The sequence below is a fragment of the Equus asinus genome, chromosome 11, assembly GCF_041296235.1.
Source record: "Equus asinus isolate D_3611 breed Donkey chromosome 11, EquAss-T2T_v2, whole genome shotgun sequence".
Classification (NCBI taxonomy): Eukaryota; Metazoa; Chordata; class Mammalia; order Perissodactyla; family Equidae; genus Equus; species Equus asinus.
Genome location: NC_091800.1, coordinates 71,678,539 through 71,698,296, shown reverse-complemented (window position 1 = coordinate 71,698,296; position 19,758 = coordinate 71,678,539). Strand labels below are relative to the sequence as shown.

Sequence of the window (19,758 nt, the reverse complement as noted above, 5' to 3'; positions counted from 1 at the left end):
CAGGGGGTAGAAAAGCCAGGGCAGGTAGAAACAGGGGCTGGTTGCTCACTTGTGCTCCTGGCTTCCCACCCACAGTGAGCAGTGAACGACCCGCTTTATTGCACTGGTCCTAACTAGGTGTGCACTGTGACTGCCATCACAGGGAGCCAGAGCGCCCAGCCCTGTGAGGTGATTCAAGCTTCTCTAAAATGAAAGGAGAGCTCCCATTATGCCCCCAACCCCTTCCTGGATCTGCACCAGCCCCTCCAGGCTCTGTCTGTCTTTATTCTATTCCGTTCTCTTCCACCCTGACACAGAATTCATTCCTCAATCCTTCTGCTTTCTCTTACCTGCCAAAACAAACATTGTTGGCAGATCGCCTTAATTACTACTCACTTCTCTTCTAATTAAAATATGGATTCTATCCTCAGCACCCCCTGAAAGTGTTCTGTGGAAGATTACCATTAACTCCTCAATTACCTAAGCTACCCAATTATCACTCCTGCTTCTATTAAGCCTCTCTGGCTAGTAGGCCCCAAACTTCCTGGCCCTCTGCTCTCCGGCTTCCGGAAGCCTTTCTCTCTAGGCCCTTGCTTTCTCTCGAGTCAGTTCCTCTGTCCTCTTTGCCAAGCCCACCTCTTCAGGCTACTCCCAAGATGTCTGTTCCTTGGGAATCCATGGGTGGTTATCTTCTCTTTTCACTTTCTCCTTTTCCCCTATTTTTATCCCTTCTATTCCCATGGTTTCAACTCAGGATGCCAAACCTATACCCAAATGTTCTCTGTAGCTACTGACCTGGGCACTGTGTTTCTCATACCTTCCAGAGGGCTCTATGTGAAAGACAGCCCAGGCATCTCAAACTCAAGAGGTTCCACACAGTTAATTACCTTGTTGCCAAAACCCAATCCCCTGCCTCCACTTCCTTCCTCAATGAGGTACCTGCTCTGCCCCAGCCTCAAGCTAGGAACCTCAGTTATCCCTACTTGTGTGACTCCCGTATCCCCACGCATCTGATCAAATTCTCCCCCAAAACGGGGTCACTGGAGAATACTCAAGCATCTGACCTAGGTCCAGGCTCTGCTTTGGAGACAGTCCTCGGCCTGATGCTAATCACCACATGTTACTCCACCCCATGAGCTGCGGGCTGAGGCATCTCTGGATTTCTGGCAGATGGTTATTAATGAAATTACTCTTGAGAAATTCAACAGTGGCCATTCCGTTGATCCTGAAGTGTGACTGGGTTTGGTTGAGAAGTTACTAGCTGCTCTTCTCCTTACACACTTGGAGCAAAAAGGAGCTCCAGCCTGAACTGTAGGCTTTCTCCTATTTAGAACCAACTGCCCTACTGCACCTTCACCACCACACAAGGCTCCTTAAAGAGCTGGAAAGTTCTCCTTCCCTCTCTCCACCCCCGCCCCACACCTGAACAACAAAGGAGGAGCCAACTACCTGAGCCAGAATGGCCTGATTTTGACTAAACGCCACACACCAATAAAAGGAGGTGAGACACCGTTTAAACTTGATTTGTGGATACGTAGCTGTTATCTGGAACTCAGATAATTGAACCGAAAACCTTCAAGTGGACATGCCATTTGACAACGCACATAAGAAATGTCTTTAGTTAATTCATAGGACAAGATATTTTAGCGAGAGTCCTCTGGATTGGATGGGCAAGGGGACGAATGGGGGTCTCTAGCTTCCATTTATAAGGAGCAATCTCTTCCCTCTCACTGACAGCAGCCCAGCCCAAGAGAAAGTGAAGCGCTGGAAAGCAGACGCCGGAGCAGGGGGCGGAGAGCGGAGGTGGAAGCCAAACTCCACTGACTTCACTTCCTTTCTTCTTTTGCCAAGTGTTTATTAAGAGAAAGTGCACAGATGTTAAAGCCCCAAACTCAAGGGGACATTCTTCCTGTGTCGGCTTGCTAGCAGAGCCCTGTTTCTCTGTCTTCAGTGTCTTTACTTTCATTTTAGGAACTGCTCTGGGTATCACCAGCTCCCATGCTGCAGGGAAGACACTGATATTGATACATTTCAAATGGGGCCAGCTCTAGGACGTGTGGTGACACCAGGCTGGGGCCTCTGAAGCCAACACACCAGTACAGACAATTCTGCCCCCTCCCGTCCCCTCCCCACCACAGAGCACAGGAAGTCCCAGCCCTGCTGGTTCCAGAACATGCAGTCAATCCGCAGGGATGGGGGCAAGACCCGAAACTCCTCTGCCTTGTATACAAATACCATCCTGTTTTTATTTCCTTTACATGTTGATGCCACCAAATCTACAAGTCCAAAGCATTTGCTTTATTATGAAGAGCTAAAGGTCATTTTATTATCAAGAATATGAAAAAGTAATTACAGCTCTTCCGGAACATCCTCCGGATGTTAACCTCACAAGAAAAGGGTCCTTGTTTGGAAGACAGGGCCACATACTTGCTGTCTGCGTAATCACTGCACGGCCACAAAGCTGAAAAGTCTTTTGACAATTTCACTTCAGAAAACCATGTACTGAGAGGCCTGCTAGATGCTCAATACTGACCCATGCACCAGGATTCGTGCACTCAAGGAGCAATTACACGTATCCCGCACAGGGTTGAACACACACACACACACACACCCCCCCCCCAGAATCTCTGAGTCTTCTGGACTCTATGTAAACACTCCATTCACCGCTACACGAGCTGGTCAGTAACTCAGCAGCAGACAGAGGGAGAAGAGAGGAGGAAAAGGAAATGAAAACGAGGACCAGCCCTCTATGGGAGGGCGGCCAACCAACAGTGAGTCTATCCAGGTGGGGCAGAAGGAGACCCTGCATGGAGGGGCTCTGACTCTGACCACCAGGAAACTCTTTCACCCGCTGCAGGTGCAGGTGGGGCAAGGCCAGCGGGGTAAACTGCCACTCTGCTCCCCCTTCACACCCCCAACCCAAGGCTCAACATCATGTCCACGTGGAACTCCAGAACAAACAGAGTTTGCAGCACGCCGATGACCTTGCTGGCGATACAATCCCCAATTATCCCACCCTAGGGTGCCAGCGCCCTCTGAGAGGCTGTTTTCCAGAGAGCGGGACAGGCCTGGCTTCAGTCAAGTGTTGGAGGAGATTCTTTACCGGGAACACAGGCAGAGACTGACACGTCAGGCTCATCAAGTAGCCCAGGATTAATCCAAGCATGTTCATTAGACACTCAGCCCTCCCCTTCTTCTCGCAACAAAATGAAGGATCACTGTCTTAGAATAAAACTCAAAAGCCAGCTCGGAGCTAGTGGGCTGACTCTTCCTCCGCCTCTGTGTCTGGCTGCTCTCTGACCCGGGGAAACATATTTCACTTTGTAAAGCCTTATTTTTAGGCCTTATTTGCAAAACAAACACCACATCCTTATTCTTACTATCCCTTGTGGTTTCTATGATTCTAAATGAAAAAAAAAGTCTGTCATTATGAGTGCTTATGTATCTAGGTAAATAAAATGAGTAAATGAGTAAAGACAAATCTTCCACTATTATGTGGGCTGGGGATGACGGCTGGGTTCAAAAAGCAAACAAATGAGCCAGAGTATTAGATTTTATTAATATAAAAAATATATATTAGCCACATGTAATATATATGGATTTCAATATCTTTTGATGGATTTCAATATCCTTTGAACTCCCCGGAGGGGAAAATCCTATTAATTTGAACATAATTCACATCTCCACTGGTGGGTAAGATGTTTGTGCAAGAGGCGTCCTCACTGGGCCAGGGGCACGCGGGTGTCCCTCCGGCTGCTACAGGTCAGGGATTCATCCCATCCATTGGCACCAGCGGAAAATAGGTGCCTCATGTCCTCAGCCATCTCATGCCCATCAATTACACTCCTGGGTTGCTTAGAGCTATGGCCTTTCTTCTTCTGAGGTTTAACACCAGATCCAGTTTAATAAGAGGAGGAAAAGTTACAACCCACTCAGAGGCAGGCTTGATAGCACCCGGATGAGACCCGATATCATTACCTGTGTTCAGTCTTGTTAACGGCCACATATTAAAACGCAGAAGAGAAGAGCCATTTTTAACTCATCAGAGACCTCGAGAATACTTGCTCTCAAGTGTTTTCCAGCAGAGGCCACCAGCGATTCAGGCAACTAGAAACATCTTTTTCATTTTCTTTAAGGTAAGCAGCTTGCTCTCAAAGCACAGTGGGCTTTAGAGTCAGGAATAAGGCTGATAAAGAAAAACTAGCTTCCACATATGCTTGAGAACATGCAACTCTACTTATGTGTTAAAAGGAAACAATCACCAATGACCATCGTTCCTGGAACCCTAGGTGGACAGTGGAAAGCTGGCTGGGGGTAGAATACAGTGGAAGCTCACAGTGACCTTGAAGTGTCTTTCTTGCCTTTGAAACAAACAAACATAAAATTTTAAATTTTAAATAAACTTAAATAAATAAGCATACAAGCGATTCTCCCTCATGGTTCACCCATAACACATATCTTGTCCTAACATCCTTCCAATTTTCCTTCCACTGTGTTCTCTTCCAGGCTGCTTTCCAGGCAGACCACGGTACCTTGTCTCCAATGAGTTTCACTGTCAATTACTTTGAGAGCAGAGATTTTAAAACTTTTTTGCACGATCTTATTTACAGCACCAATGAAAATCTTCAAACAAAAGCTTTTACACAAGAGAAGTAGCCCTAATCTGGCTGAAGCAGGGAGTGGAGTCTTGCTTTTTGACAATGACCCCAACAGACTCCGAATTCTAGGGACGTGGATGGAGAAGGACAGACTGTGCTGGGGCATTCAGTCGTGATGGGGAAGGAAGACTGCAGCCACCATCTTTATTCCACTTGAGCTCCTCCCCTTTAAGCCTCTAAAACTGTGCTGCCAGATATGGTATCCACACGGATTATTTAAATTTTAACTTTACTTACAATGAAATGAAATTATAAAATTCAATTCCTCAGCCACACTAGCCATATTTCAATAGAACCAGAGAATAAGTAAAGTTAACAGCTACCTCTCCTGCCCCCAGGTTCACAGGCTCCAGGGAAAGTAAGAAATGGGGGGCATTCGTACCGAGCTTTACACTGCAATTCCAGAGCCTCATTTTCCATATGGAGAAAGATGGGGATAATTCCACAAGACTGTTTTGATTGCCGAATGAGACAACTTAAGAGAAAATGCTTTACAAGATACTGCAGAAATGCAAGGTGCTTTATTGCACAAATATTGCCAGTCTTAAAGCTATGATTTTTTTTTTAATCACCTGTAGAATACGAACAGTGATTTCTGTTCTGGGAAAGAGTCAGACACCCATTGATCTCTTGGCTTGGCATGAGATGAAACCGGAACAGGAGCGTCTGAGCTCTCCCCAGGCTCCCCTTTCAAATCTCATCAGGCTGGTCTGGTGGCATCCTTGACCCAGAGCAGAGTGAAGGATGTAACTAGAATCCAGGCTGTAAAAGAATGGGAATCATGACCGGTGTTGTTCACTGAACACTGAGAAGAGTGACCGATCTGTAGTAGGGACGCAATAACTACTTGTTGTATAAACAAAAGATCATCATGGCCAAGTTGCTGACGTGAAGATTTGCATGGCCCCTGTGCAAATGAACAAATGAAAAACAAGAGCGCCTGGGCGCTTTCGTGGTTGACGGTGTGTCCTCCTCAGGACGGCACAGCTCTCAGGACAGCGCCAGAGTGGACGGTGGGGGGTGGGGGGAGTGGAGGTGGCTGCCAATGTTTTGTTGGGGCGGGGGGCTGTTTAGCTACTGTGTGTTGAATGCCACCACGTTCTAAAACAGTGCTAAAGGCTTTCCAAACTCCTCGCCCTCCCTCACGGGGAAGAGATCATTACCCTCACTTTACAAGTGAAGAAACTGACGCCACAAGGTTCAGTAACTGGCCGAGGACACACAGTGGTGAACAGGGGAGGACCTGGGATCTGAACCAAGGTCTGTGTGACTCCAGGCCTATTTTTTTTCTTTACTTCCCTACAAGGTCTCAAACTGACAGTGTAAACACACAGATCACAGTTCAAGGTTCTGGAGCGCAGGCATGGTGCCTGCCACCAAAAACCCAAGTGTATAACTGGAAGGACCAGAGAACATCCCGTCCTCATGCCCGTCCACACAGTCCGTGTGTCTGTGTCTCGCCAGGCACGGCATGAGCAGCAGAGGTCAGCAGGCCGTGAGGATTTTAGATTATACTAGCGCCGAGCTTCCCTGGGAGCTAGGAAATTGTTCTCATGTTACAGATGAAGGGCAAGGAGGCTGCTTCTTGGAGGTCTTTCCCTTTAAAGGTGAGGCCTAAAGCTTTCAGAACTAAAGGTGGAGTGACAGCCAGACCGGTTGTTTTAAAAAACCAGTTGTGCTCTTAAATAGCTGTGTGACATCTGCCAGGTTACCTACCCTCTCTATGCTTCATTTCTCACCTGTAAGGTGAGGAAATAACAACAACAACAATGATATCTACCTAATGGTCTTCTAAAGATTAAATGACATGATACATGAATGTCTCTGCTCAAGACTTCCCGGACACCACGGGGAAGTAACGACAACAGTCACGAAATAGGGGTCCTCAAAAGCTCCTAGGACCTCACTATGTGTTAAAAAACAAACACACACAAAAGCTTCCCCGAGACTCCAAGTTAATAGTTTACACTTGTTGAAGAGAGTAGTGTCCAACAGCCCACGTGGTCTGAAAAAGTTAGCGCGTGGAGGGAGGTGGACTTTTCTTATTCCTCTTGTTCCTTCAGCAAAAAGTCAGAACATGAGGTTTTAAAACTAAGGCCCTGGAAGAAATTCCCCAGGGAGAGGGCAGTGGGCCGTGTCAGAAAACCAAACGGGAAGCTTAGAGGCAGCAGAGTGAGGTGAGGATAGCAAGGACTCGGAAGCCACGCTGCATGGGTTCAAGCTCAGTATTAACTCTGCAACCCTGGGCAGGTGACTTCAGCTGCCGTGCCTCAGTTTCCTCATCTGCACCTGCCCCTCGGTGTTGTGAGCATTAAACAAGGTAACAGGTGTGATGTGCCGGGAACAGTGCCCGGCGGGGATGATCTTCATTGCTGCTGTTGTTTTTATTGTGGTGACTTGGGGCAGACAGGCTCCACGGGCAAGCGGCAAGGCCAGATTCTATAGAAGTCTCTGCTGATGTGACCATCACGATGTCACATCACGATGTGATGGCAGTGGTCATCTCGCCATATCAAGTTCTCTTGGTAGAGTTGAAAAAACTCAAATCCATCTTCTCAGGTTTTAGACCTAAAAGTGATACTTCTGCAGACAAAGTTGCCACAGGACCACTGTTGAGCAGATGCCTTGAGCTTTCTGCCACTTTCAAGAGAACAAACACCCCAGAAGGGTGATCAGAGCAGACGCGTCTCTTGACCAGCTGTGCTGACCTTCCCGAGCCAGGAGCGAGCCACAAGCGGGAAGAGAGGAGGCAGGAGCTGAGACCCGGTGCTCGACAGGCTCTGCGGGTTCCTGCCGTGAGGCCCAGGGCAGGCATCACTCTCCCTTTCTCCTGAAGAACGAGGCATCCATGCGGATGCTCTCCCAGCCCCCTTCCAGGGAGAAACTGCTGTGTTTCAACACAGCTTCAAAGGCACAAGCTATGGGTCAGATCAGTTCAAGTCGTGCCTCCGTCACTTCTGGGCTACGTGGCTGCAGGCAAGGAGGTGGCCTCTCTGAGCTTCATTTTCCCAATTACAAAATGGGCCTAATACCTGCACCTGGGGAAGTTCTTTCTGTAAAGGGCCAGCTAGTAAATATTTCAGGCTTTGTGGCCCATCTGGGCTCTGTCCTAACTACTTAACTCGGCTGACGCAGCACAAAAGCAGCCACAGACAACAGGTAAAGAGTGGGCGGGGCTGGGTTCCAATAACGCTTCAGGAACAAACACGGTGGCAGAACACAGGTGGCAGACCAGATTCGGCCATGGGTAGTCTGCCAACCCCTGTTCTTAAAGATCAAGTGGGAAAAGCATGGTGGTCATTTATATTTTGATCAATAATGCCAACTTTGCAATGTATAATGCACATGAAGGATTTGCACATAGTAACTGCTCACTCATGGTAATCTAATATTAATATTAAAGACACAAACTTTGCATGTGAATATTTTATAAGTGTATAAGCACTGTCCACCCTCATTTGCCAGGCCCCCCTCTGCGTTGGAGCCTTTGAAAAACAACAATAAGTAAATTTATTCCTCTTCAAGATTTATCCTGGAGGAAACTACGACCTTCTCATGCACTCGTTTTGTATTTTGAGCAGCTCTCGTGTGCAGCCCTGTGTTCCTTGTGGTAATGAGTCCCTGTCCTTCTTCAGTCTTTAGATCAATGCTGTCCAAAAGAACTTCCTGCGACCATGGAAGTGTTCTTTATATCTGCTATCCAATACAGCAGCCACTAGCCGCACGTGGCTACCGAGCCCTTGAAATGTGGCTAGTGTTACTGAGAAAACAAATTTTTGACTTAAATTGTTTTAAATTGCTACAAGTGGCTAGTGGCTACATATTGGACAGTTGGTTTTTGTTGTCCTTGTTTCTCCTTTTCTTATATTGTTTTCCATTTGTAAACTGTCTCAAAATCTTTGAGGAATATGATGCACAAAAGGATTTAAAACCAGAATAAGAATGAGCCTTAGCAAGAGTTGTGATGCAGTTTACAACATTTGCTCTAACAAGCAAACATCATGCCGAGGTCCCATCTAGACCAAGTGGCCCAGAGATGGCGCCCCTGGAGGAACCTGCCATCTTGGCAGAGTGCTGACAGGTGCTAAGGAACTGACATTCCAGGTGACAAGTGAAGGTGGGTGATCTGGGAAGGCTAACAGTCATCAAGGGAATTCAGAGAAGGTGAGATGAGGGTGGAGGGGGAGAAGGGAGGGGGGAATCCCTGCTTCTGAACTGGGCGGACTCAATTTTACAGACAGAAAAATCAATGCTGGTAATTGACTTTGCTGGATTCAAGAGTGACTCTGGATTCCCGGCATGCAGGGTCGTAACCTGAACTTCCTGTTCACAGTGGAATTCACGACCGCAGGCACGCCAGGGAGCCGCCGGGAGCATCAAAGCCTGTGAGGCATTGGGATACGTCATACAAGAATGTTCCACGAGAAAAGGCACTGCCGCTGATTTTACTCTAAAGAAAGCAAGAAAGTTCCATTGCCCCTGGTAAACGTACTCTGGTAGGACAGGAGACCTCCGCACTGTAAGAATGATCCAACTATGGGCAAAGCACGTGGGGCAGGAATGATTACTCCATGAAATAATCCCGGGGATTCTCCGCAGTCAACCTTTACAAATATTTTGATCTTGGGCAACAACAAAATAGTATAGAAATGAGGTCCTTTCCTTACACGGATGTGGGAAATAGTCTACAGATATCAACTTCGGGGGGACCAAGGCTTTCGTGTCATATAAACTATCTGCATGGGCAAAGCCAGCCCATGCTTCCCTGGGTGGCAGCAACCATCAGCCATTGGCAACCTTTCAAAAGAACGGTGCCTGGGGTCTGATGCCTCCTTCTTGGTGATCCAGAGACGAACGGTGGTGGTGAGTCGAGAGGAGGGTAGAGGTGTGTGTCCGTGTGTGCAACACAGCATGTGCGCAGGCCTGGGTGGAAGGCCTGCATCAGCCACAAGGGGACTCTGCCCTTTTGAGAGAGGATGTTACAAGAAACTGCTTCGGATTTAAGGCAGAGCTGGCGACCTTTCGGAGTGTCGGGTGGGAGGCCTGGTGGCAGCCACTGCAGGGAGCCCCCAGGGCCTGTGAGCAGAACAGGCCTGATTACAGGAACCTCAGATGTGCGGCAAGCTCGCGGAAACAGGCTGTCCAACCACAGGCCTCATTTCTAGCATTTCCCATAAGGATCCCCAACTCAAACACACGCCAGAGGAGGCACCGAGTTTACCGTCCAAGGTCTCCCCTCGGGAGGAGGCACAGCATCCGACCGACTGGGACGATCGCCCACCACAGCCCCTTACGGGTCACTGGAGAGGGGGAAAGAGCCTGTTAGTACTGCCCAATCTGTTTAAAAGAAAGCCCTACGACCTCACAGAGCTGTTGAGTAATAAAGAGAAACAACATGGGAGATGAAGAGAGCCTCCAGGAATGAGGAACGTGATCAAAAAGGGAAAGGTGAGCATTGTGAGGTCTGCGCTCGGATGGAAACAACACCTGGAAAGGGAGACCCCGCCCCCCACAGCATTTTGAATCAATAAGATGGTAAGAGCTTAGCTCTCAGCTGAAGTATTTTAGCTTTAAACTGGGGGCTTCAGTTCAAATAGCCCTTCAAGGCCTGCCTGTGAAGGCTGACCGGGTCAGAGTGGAGGCAAGTCAATCAGCAAACACACCTGCCTCCTAGCACCTGCCACCACCATGAGGCTGCAACGAGTGAATCCAGGCAAGCACTTGGGCGGAGCCCCAGGCAGAGTACCCGCAAGGCCGGGGGTCTGCACATGCAAGGTGCTGTTTTGAAGCCTCTTGTCTCATCCAGCACTGGGTTCCCTATAATTTTCTTCTTGCTATTTTTTAAAAATTGTGGTAAAATATGCATAACATAGCACTTACTGTCTTAACCATTTTTAAGTGTGCAGTTCAGTGGTATTAAGTGCACTCACATTGTTGTGCAACCACCGCCACCATCCATCTCTGGAACTTTTTCATCTTCCCAAACTACAGCTCCACACTCCTGAGACACTAACTCCCCGTCCACCGCCCCCCAGCCCCTGGCCACCACATTCGACTTCCTGTCTCTGTGAGTGTGACCACTCTAGGTACCTCATACAATTGGAATCACAGAGTATTGTCCTGGCTTTTACTTCACTGAGCATAATGTCCTCAAGGTTCGTCCATGTTTCAGCAGGTGTCCCTCTTTTTTAAGGCTGAATACTATTCCATTGTGTGTGTACAACGTATTTTGTTTATCCCTTCATGTGTCAATGGACATCTAGGTTGTTTCCACCTTTTGTCTACTGTGAAGAATGCAGCTGTGAACACTGATGTACAGGTGTCTGTTTGAGTCCTTTCATTCAATTCTTTTGCATGTATACTTAGGAGGGGAATTGCTGGATCGTATGGTAATTCTATATTTAATTTTTTCAGGAACCCCTATGATACCCCACAAAAAGACTTGAAGCTTCAAAGAGCTAGCAGGGTGATGAGAAAAATACTTTATTCATGTTTGTTCTACAATTGTTCACTGGTGCTGCTATAAAGTTGTTCTACTTTTTCGGGGCGTGACACAACAATTTTCTGTCCCAGTCGGTCATGTCTGCTCCACTTCAGCCACTGGAACACCATGGTGAGGCAAACCGCTCCACCTCTGAAATTCCCAATCAGAACCTGCAAGAGCATCAGCTGCCTGAGAGAAGAGCCTCCTGTCTGCTGCGGATGGACATCCGGTCCCTCACGGATGCGCTCCTCGTGTCTCTCCTCCACGCAGAACTCCCTAGCATTTTGAGCCTGCCCTCTGACCCCAGGGAACTACTGCCTCAAACCATCTCTGTCCTCCCAGTCGTCACTCTCCAAGACACACTTTCCTCTGGGACCCTCAGCCTCTGCTCTCATCCTTTTTTCAAGTCTCTGGTGGCTTCTTCCATTTCCTTTCCTGGCTTTTGCTCTGCCATACATTTATGGAAAGTCGCCAAAAAAGCGTATTCAATAAGAGTCTGTCCCTGGCTCTCTTTTGTCTGAACATTCTCTTCCTTAAAGGTTTGATTCTTTTTGTGGATGATTTCCAAACCTACACCCCTGAGCCTGATTTCTTTCCCAAGCGTGAGACCTGTGTTTCCAGCTGCCTGCAGGACTTCATTATTGCCCCTCTAGCAAGCTCATCTTCCCTCCATTATACTTGCTTCGTCTTTTCTTCTTTAATTTCATGACCATCCTCCCTGTTAACCAGGCTCAAAGCTCCAGGGGGCTCCTCTTCCCTTCTCCTGTGTCCCGTGAGCCCTGAGTTGTCTGCTCACTGACATCTCGACATCCAGTCTTTCCTGTCCTCGCAGCTAGACTTCTGCCCTCCTTCCAAGTGACTCTATCTCAGGTTTCTTCTAAAAGATGCACCTGATCCTTCTTGAAAACCGTGTGCCCACAGCTTATCCCGAGTACCTGGCTGCATGACTTCCCTGGATCCTGGCTCCCTGCCAGCTGTAAGCTGAGTTTTGTACACTGCAGAATCCGCCAAGGCATACTGTCCCAGAGCGCATCTTCTTCATCCATCTCTGGGGAAGGACTCGGCCAGTTTGTGCTCAGCGACTGCCAGTCATTCCAGGGCTGGAATCTGGGACTTCTGACTGAACGCCAAAGGCTGTCAGTGGCTTTCTCTGAATGCCTTTGAACAGCTGAGTGAAACAGCCTTGCTTTCAAGAGGAAAAGCATTCTTCGTGTTTTCCGAAGTCACCAGACCTGTTTCCTTGTTTTTGAAGAAACAAGGTAACTTGGGCTTTGGCCCGGATGAAACGGTCCAGCCTCCTCTCAGTTGTGTTTACCTAGGAGAACACAACATTTGGATCGGGGCAGGTGTGTTTACTGAGCCAGGGTTCAGCCTAACCATGCAGGAAAACTTCCTGGTAATGTTTCTGCCCTATAAGTTCCCACTATTGATGGAAGCGTAGGACAACCTAGTGTAGGACTGCAAAGGAAAAGCGTGGTAGCTGCGTCATTTAAGTACCAAATTTTGGGTACTTTTAGATGTACAGTAAACTTTAGATTTCTTTCCATTAACAAGAATAACTTAAAATATTATCACTGAATAAAGTCTGGAGTTTAGTTGACAGCAACACACCCATGTTGGTTTCTTAGTTTTGACGAGTGTGCACAGTGATGTAAGAAGTTGATATTAGGGGAAGGGAATGGGTGAGGAGTGTGCAGAAACTCTACTGTCATGGCATCTTTTCTCTAAATCTAAAATTATTTCAAAACAAAAAGTTTACATAAAAAATAGATCAGCTTTCCCCCCTTTCCATGTGTGGGGCAGAACGCTAAGCCCTTTACAAACAGCATGTCATTTGTTTGTGTAACAGCCCCATGAGGTGGGGACTGTGCTCCATCCACACCTTTCAGATGAGGAAATGAGGCTCTGCAAGGGCCATGGACAGCGAGACACAGACCTCAGGTGGTGGCGAGGTGGCGATGCAGACTCAACCTACATGAACCAATCCATGCTTCCCACAGTGAGGTATGAACATACATACAGACACACACACATGTATATGCTCTACCAGTCAATAACTTAGTGTGAACGAACTCCTTTCCTAATAAACTTCCCTTCCATTCTTCTCATTGAATATATTCATTCACAGGTTGCCTCTTCTGTGCAGGCATTAATGGCCCACACGGCCTCCAAGACAGAACTGGCCAGTGACGCCCTGTGCCCACATTGGATGTGGCACACACATCCAGGAGGGCCTGGCCTTCCTTGCTCTCCGTGCCTGCCTCCTCCTCTGAGACTGCAAGTCTCCAGGGGGCAAAATCTGACCCTCGCTCACTTGCTCACTCACCCACCCACCCACCCACTCACACACTCATTCATTGCTTGTAGAAGAAACAAGAGTTATAACCAAAGGGCAAACCAAAGAATCATAGACTCTTGGCTTTGTCAGAGGCACTCCGCATCAGCCATTCCAGGGAAGTTACTCATCACAGTCATCTCAAGAAGCACTTTAAAAATACACATTTCTGGGTCTCACCCTAATTAATGTTCTGATTCAGGAATGCTGGACGAGGCCTGGCAATCTGTATTTTATCAAAACTCCCCTGCCCACCAACTCCAGGTGGCCCTGAGCACTGCCAGGATGGGGTTTCACCAAATAGATAAACATCTTCTAGAAACGGGCAGTCCACCTCTGCTCAAGAAACCCTGAGTGGAGGGGCTCATACCTCAGAAGGCAGCCTCTCATTGCTAAGCCGTGCTTAGCATCAAGGAAATCCTTTCCTACATTCAGACACGCTGTGCCTCTTTGGAAATTCACTACTTTGTTTAAATATTGTCCTGTGGTACAAGTAAGAAGATGTTTACTCTCTTTTTCATCCGTCCAGCCTGAGGAGAGCCATCATATTTTCTAAAATCTTCTCCCTTCTAGGCTGAGTGCCCTTAGTTCCAACAATCTTTTTTTTTTTTTTTCCATTTAATGAAATGCATTCTCTTATTATCCCATTTCAGATGTGAAACACTGAATTGGGTATAGTATTTTGCAGGAGCTCTGAGCCTTGAAGTTAAGGGACAATCATTTTCCATGCTCTGGTCTCTTTCTAATGAGGCAGTCTAGGGCAAAGGTTCTTGACCTTGGCTACACATGCATTTACCTGGGAAGCTTTACAAAATACTACTGATGCTTAGGTCCTCCCTCTCAGAGATTCGCATATAACTGGTCTGGGGTTCTGCCTGGTTATCAAGATTTTTAAAGGTTCCAGATGATTTTAATGAGCAGCCAATGTTGAGAGCTACAGATATAGACACCGGTGTCTCCCCACGTTATTTTGTTGGCTCATATCAAACTCATTCATACTTAGCCTTTTTGCCTTGAATCTCTGCCAAGCCAGGTCTTTCTCATCATACGTTTGAGGTATTGATTAGTTGAACTTAATGTCAGATTTTAACATTTATTCCTGGTAAACATCATCAGCTTGGTTTGGGTCCACTGTTGCAAGGCTATTGAAGTTCATGTCAATTGAGCTGCATATTGACTATCTGCTAACTCTCTAGCTTTGAGTCTTTTACCTGTTTCTGGTATCTTCATGCAAAACATGAATAAAATTATAGATCTTTGAAAGATACCCTACTGAAAATCCTCTGGGAAATAAACAATAGCAGCTGCTTTTTAAACAATTGGGTATTCTTTCATAGATATGGGCCAGATGCTAAAGATTTATGATCACAGACAAATCTAAGAGGATGACATTTATTCCTAGAATGAAATGTTTCATACAGCTCTCTGTGGGGCGTCAGAATTTGCCATCCCAAAATGTGTCTCTTTGGTTTATTTTTAAGAACAAAAGCCTCAGAAAGAAACTTTGTCTCCTTAACTGCCTGAAAGAATTTAAGATAGAAGGCCTGTTCCAGGAAGGAGCTCTCATCATAGATGGCTATAGAATAATATGAAGTAGGTGTGGTAGACGGGAAGAACCTAGCAAGGCCCATTTGATCAAAGTCCTCTCTGTGTCTCATTGTCTTTGCAAGGCATGGCAAACATTTGTTCACCAAACATTTGCTTTTCCATCTCCATGTGAATTGCCTTCCTCCCCTTTGAAGTCCCAAACCACTACCCTCAACATCCTCCTTTGCCTTTAGCTGAAGATGGTATTTAAGGTGGTTTAAGGTGGTGGCTTTGGCCATTTTGGCAAGTTACTTAGTTTTCCTGGGTTTCCAGCAGGTATACATGTTACTAAAATTTGTTTGATTTTCTCCTTTTGTTCTTTCTATGTCAATTTAATTCTCCGATCAGCCAGAAGAACCTAGAGAGCAGAGGAATATGCCCCCCCCTACATATCCAAAGTTCTCTCTGGTGGCAGGAGCTAGCTGAAGCCACCATGCTGGGCTGCCAGGGGACTGGCAATTGATGACATTTCCTATGTGTGACCTCCCTAACGTTGTTTAAATCAACTGCCATGTGGACTGAAACTGCTATAGTGCCACCAGCTCAAGATGCTCTGAGACTAACGGAAGATACGACTATAGTAATATATATCTCACTGGCCAGAAAACAAACTGTTAATTGATTTCTCCAGAATTGTAAGGTCTTTGACTCCATTACGAAAGCATCGTTCAACTTTGTCTGAATGACGAGGCAGCGTGGCAGAACACAACTGAAAGTTTGCAGGTAAACTTTGAGAAGGCAAAATAAAGCTGGATTTTGTAGAATTTCTTTTTTTAGTTTTTAAAAGTGGTATTTCTCTTAAATTCACAGCACCAACATAGAGTAAGACTCCAAAGTGGCATTTTCAACCTTTCTCCATTTTCAGTGAGGCTGACTTGGCACCTGTTATTTCTCAATCCTGGCTGTACTCTCCTCCCTGGGGCATCTTAGTCAAGCCTCCCACCACCTCCTATCACAGGAAAGAGAATTGCACATGAATCATCTCCAGGGATAAAAAACACACAAAGCTGGATGCCCGAGCACGTTTGCTTCACAACACAGGGGAGCCGTCCTGCTAACCTGTTGAACTGATGCTTGGACCCCATGGTTTGGGATCACCTGGGACCAGACCCCCTCAGCCAAGGCTCTTTCAGGCCCCACAGTCGCTCAATACCCGTGAGACCACTTTAGACCAAATTCTCACCTGTAGTGAGGGCACAGTATACATGGGTTCCATTTCTGCCCCAAACGCAGTGGAAGCCTTTTGCGATTTTCTCCTGGCATTTTTTTTCAAATATATGTTTAGCAGATGGTCTACTCTTCATGCATCTACATAGAACTGTCTTAAAAACCACATAAGAATTTTCTGTAAAAGCTCTATTTTAGGTAAGGCTACATCAGATTTTGCCTTCTACAGTATATAAACAAAGTTTTTCCTGATTTTTTCACCCCCCTCCTCTTCTCCCAGATTAATGTTTTACTTGGTTTTTAATGGACAGACTGAAATGATATTTTAGCCAATCTGCTATTCATGGACATATGGGTCATTTCCAATCTTTTAAGTCTGTCATGGATATCTTTGTCATATGTCATTTCCCATGTTAAAATGTTTCCTTAAGATAAATTCCTAGAAGAGAGATTCAAGGTAAAAGAGAGAGAGAGACAGGGAGAGAGGGAGAGAGGGGGAGAGAGGTTCATAAGGCTCTGTAATTTTTCAAAGTACCTTTTAAACACTGTGAAATATAATACTGAAAACTGCATGAGACATACAGATACTTAACAAATGACCATAGAGCGGCATCAGTGAAATATCACCAACTCCCCTCAAAGTCCCTCATGCCTCGATTCTTTATAACCTTCACTGTCCTTCCAGAAGTAACTACCTTTATTTTGTGATATTTATTTAACTATTGTAAGAAAACATGTATTTTGAAGAATTGTAAACCAAAGGTAAAAAAATTCAGGATGAGACCTAATACATGAAGAATTGAACCGAAAATCACTCTGAGGTTGTCTTAAGCCAGTTTCTGGCCTTTATCTTTGCTCGTGACTGCCACTCATAAGGAACAACAAAAAATTAACATTAGAAGGAGAAAGAAAAAGAGGCGGCGGCTGCGGGGGAAACATAAGTGTACTCACCACAGGGCTAGTCGTTGCTCAATCTCCTTGAGAAAATTTGTATGAAATTTGTGCAAAGGTTCAAAATTAGGGAATATGAGACTTTTCAATGTTTCGGGCATGGACTCCTCTTTGCTCACTGTGCTCTGGAACCACTGGGAATAGAAAGAGGAGAGGACACACTTAGAGGCGTAAAGATGAGCGAGGAATGCCTGCAGCTCTTCAGAGGCGCCGATCCAGCGGAGGACACAGGGCTTTACTGCTGGTTGTAGCATTTCAGGAGCCTCAGGGGCTTCCAGGCCTCACTGCTCTTTCCCTTCTTTGTTAGACGGATGAGAAGCCCCCATCTCTTTAGTAGTACTTCCTGAAATTTGTTACCAATCGATTGTTGAAGCCAGAATAAATCTCTGAAATGGGCAGCTGCTCAAACCCAAACACCTGATTTACACGCCTGAACACCCTCTGGTTCAGTCCTTAGGAGCTCCCATCTCTTCCATCTTTGTTAGAGTGCTGAACACAAAGGTGGCTGAAACAGAGAGAGAAAGCTACTGCCTTCACACCAAGTCACTGGTCTTGCTGAGGTGAGGTGAGGGTGGGTCCCACAGAGTTTACTGAGCACCTGCCCAGGGACGGGCACCAAACATGCCCTGGACGCACAGAAGCCCAATGATCCCAGCTGTCCTCCCATGGGCTCCCTCTTCCCCAGAACTCAGGGGTCACAAAGACATCTGCAAGGCTTTGAATTTGTTTCCAAGACTGAACAGGACTGATCAAAATAATAGAAGGCAGCCTTCTAGCAGATTTTGCTGATGTGGCTCAATTTATCACCAAAGACAAAATGAGGCTTCTAGTCACCTCTGAGGTCTCTCTCCAGCAAAAAAACGTAGCTACATTTGACAACGAGCAAAACATGAAATGTTCTGCACCGGTGCACACAGGCAGTAGGATGTTTAGTTTTCTCTCTTTTAGAAACTTCCTTTGCACTTAAAAATTACAGTTATAAAAATTTTTAGAGTGTATTCCAAATTAAATATACTATTACTGTTTAATTTCTATAACCCAGGACCAAAATCCTTTTAATTGGAGTCAGAGAACCTAACATTTAATTAGATCCAGCTTCTCTCCTAAAGCTGTTTTTTTCTTTTAAAGATTGGCACCTGAGCTAACATCTGTTGCCAATCTTTTTTTTTTTTCCCTTTTTCTCCCCAAAGCCCCCCATACATAGTCGTATATTTTAGTTGTAGGTCCTTCTGGTTGTGCCTAAAGCTGAGTATTAGTTGGTATAAATTATGCAATTTAATGCTTTGGGGGAAATGGTACACATACCGAAGTGATGACTTCAAGATCCTTCAGATACGTTCTCTCGGTGGTGGATACTTCCTTTGCAATGAAGTACGCTTTGTCAGTTGGGAATCTCTGCAAAATCCATAAAAAGAAACAAGACATAATAATTTTTGTCTAAGTCTCTAAGAATATCTTGATTATAAGAAAGTTCTGATTAAAGTAATACATTGCTAACTTAGGATCTTTGTTAACTTGGTGTCAGGTCTAAATAAACTCTTACTCTCCTTTTTGTGTGAGAGGAACGAGGACAAGAGAATGGATTTTCATGATGAGTAAATAGTCTAGGAATGTTTCCTTCTGTGTAAATATAACCTCAGTGAAAGGCCTCAGATGAGTATGTCAGCCAGCACTGAAGACTATCCATTCAAAATAAGGCATCTGAACATCTAATTAATTAGTAAAAATAGAGTGATGCAGTGTTTGCGGAGACAAGTGAAACAGAAAGCATAGTGGCCCTTGTCCTGGGTGCTGTGGGCTGGTGGTGCTGGTGCTCAGGAAACGGAAGGTATGTTGCTCCTGGGAACACAAAGGGTGGCTGATCTCAAGGAACAAGAGTGAAAGCAGCTGGTGATGCCATTGACTCACTTCCCTGGAGTCCGTTGGTTAGGTGGGCAGGCAACACCACCCTAGAGCAGGCCAGCCACTGGTTTTGCATTCTCTTTAAAAAATAAGTAAAAGGAAATCCCTTGTTGCTAGCCATCTTGCTTGCTTTCTACGAGTCCACCTGATTCCACCTCTGGGGATATATGAAAAGTACTGAAAGCAGAGACTTGAACAGATACTTGTACACTCGTGTTCCTAAGGGCATTGTCCACAATAGCCAAAAGGAGGAAACAACCCAGCTGTCCACCAGCGGATGAACAGATAAAGAGAATGCGGTATATCCATACGATGGAATATTAGTCAACCAAAAAGGAAGGAAATTCTGACACATGCTACAACATGGATGAAACTTGAGGACACTACTCTGAGTGAAATAAGCCATCACAAAAGGACAAATACTGTAGGATTCCACTTACATGAAGTTCCTAGAGTGGTCAATTCATAGAGACAGAAAATAGAAGGGAGTTTGCCAGGGGCTGGGGACAGGGGTAATGGGGAATTAGGTGTTCAATGGGTACAGAGTTTCAGTTGGGAATGATGGCAATGTTCTAAAAATGCATAGTGATGATAGTTATACAACATTGTGAATGTACTTAATGTCACTGAATAGTATGCTTAAAAACGGTTAAAATGTTAAATTTTATGTTACATATATTACTGCAATTAAAAGA

At 45.8% G+C, this 19,758-nt stretch overlaps 1 protein-coding gene across 4 annotated transcripts in view; it reads right to left on the bottom strand.

The window, feature by feature from the left end:
- The window catches only part of FARP1 (FERM, ARH/RhoGEF and pleckstrin domain protein 1), a 288,920-nt gene that overhangs the window by 27,016 nt on the left and 242,146 nt on the right, over positions 1-19,758 (bottom strand). For all 4 annotated transcript variants that reach the window (XM_070520054.1, XM_044779783.2, XM_044779785.2 and 1 more), the window contains 2 exons: positions 18,467-18,556; positions 17,162-17,295 (listed from right to left, as the gene is read on the bottom strand). In XM_070520054.1, the coding sequence (XP_070376155.1) occupies positions 17,162-17,295; positions 18,467-18,556 (224 nt within the window). The remainder of the gene's footprint in view (positions 1-17,161; positions 17,296-18,466; positions 18,557-19,758) is intronic.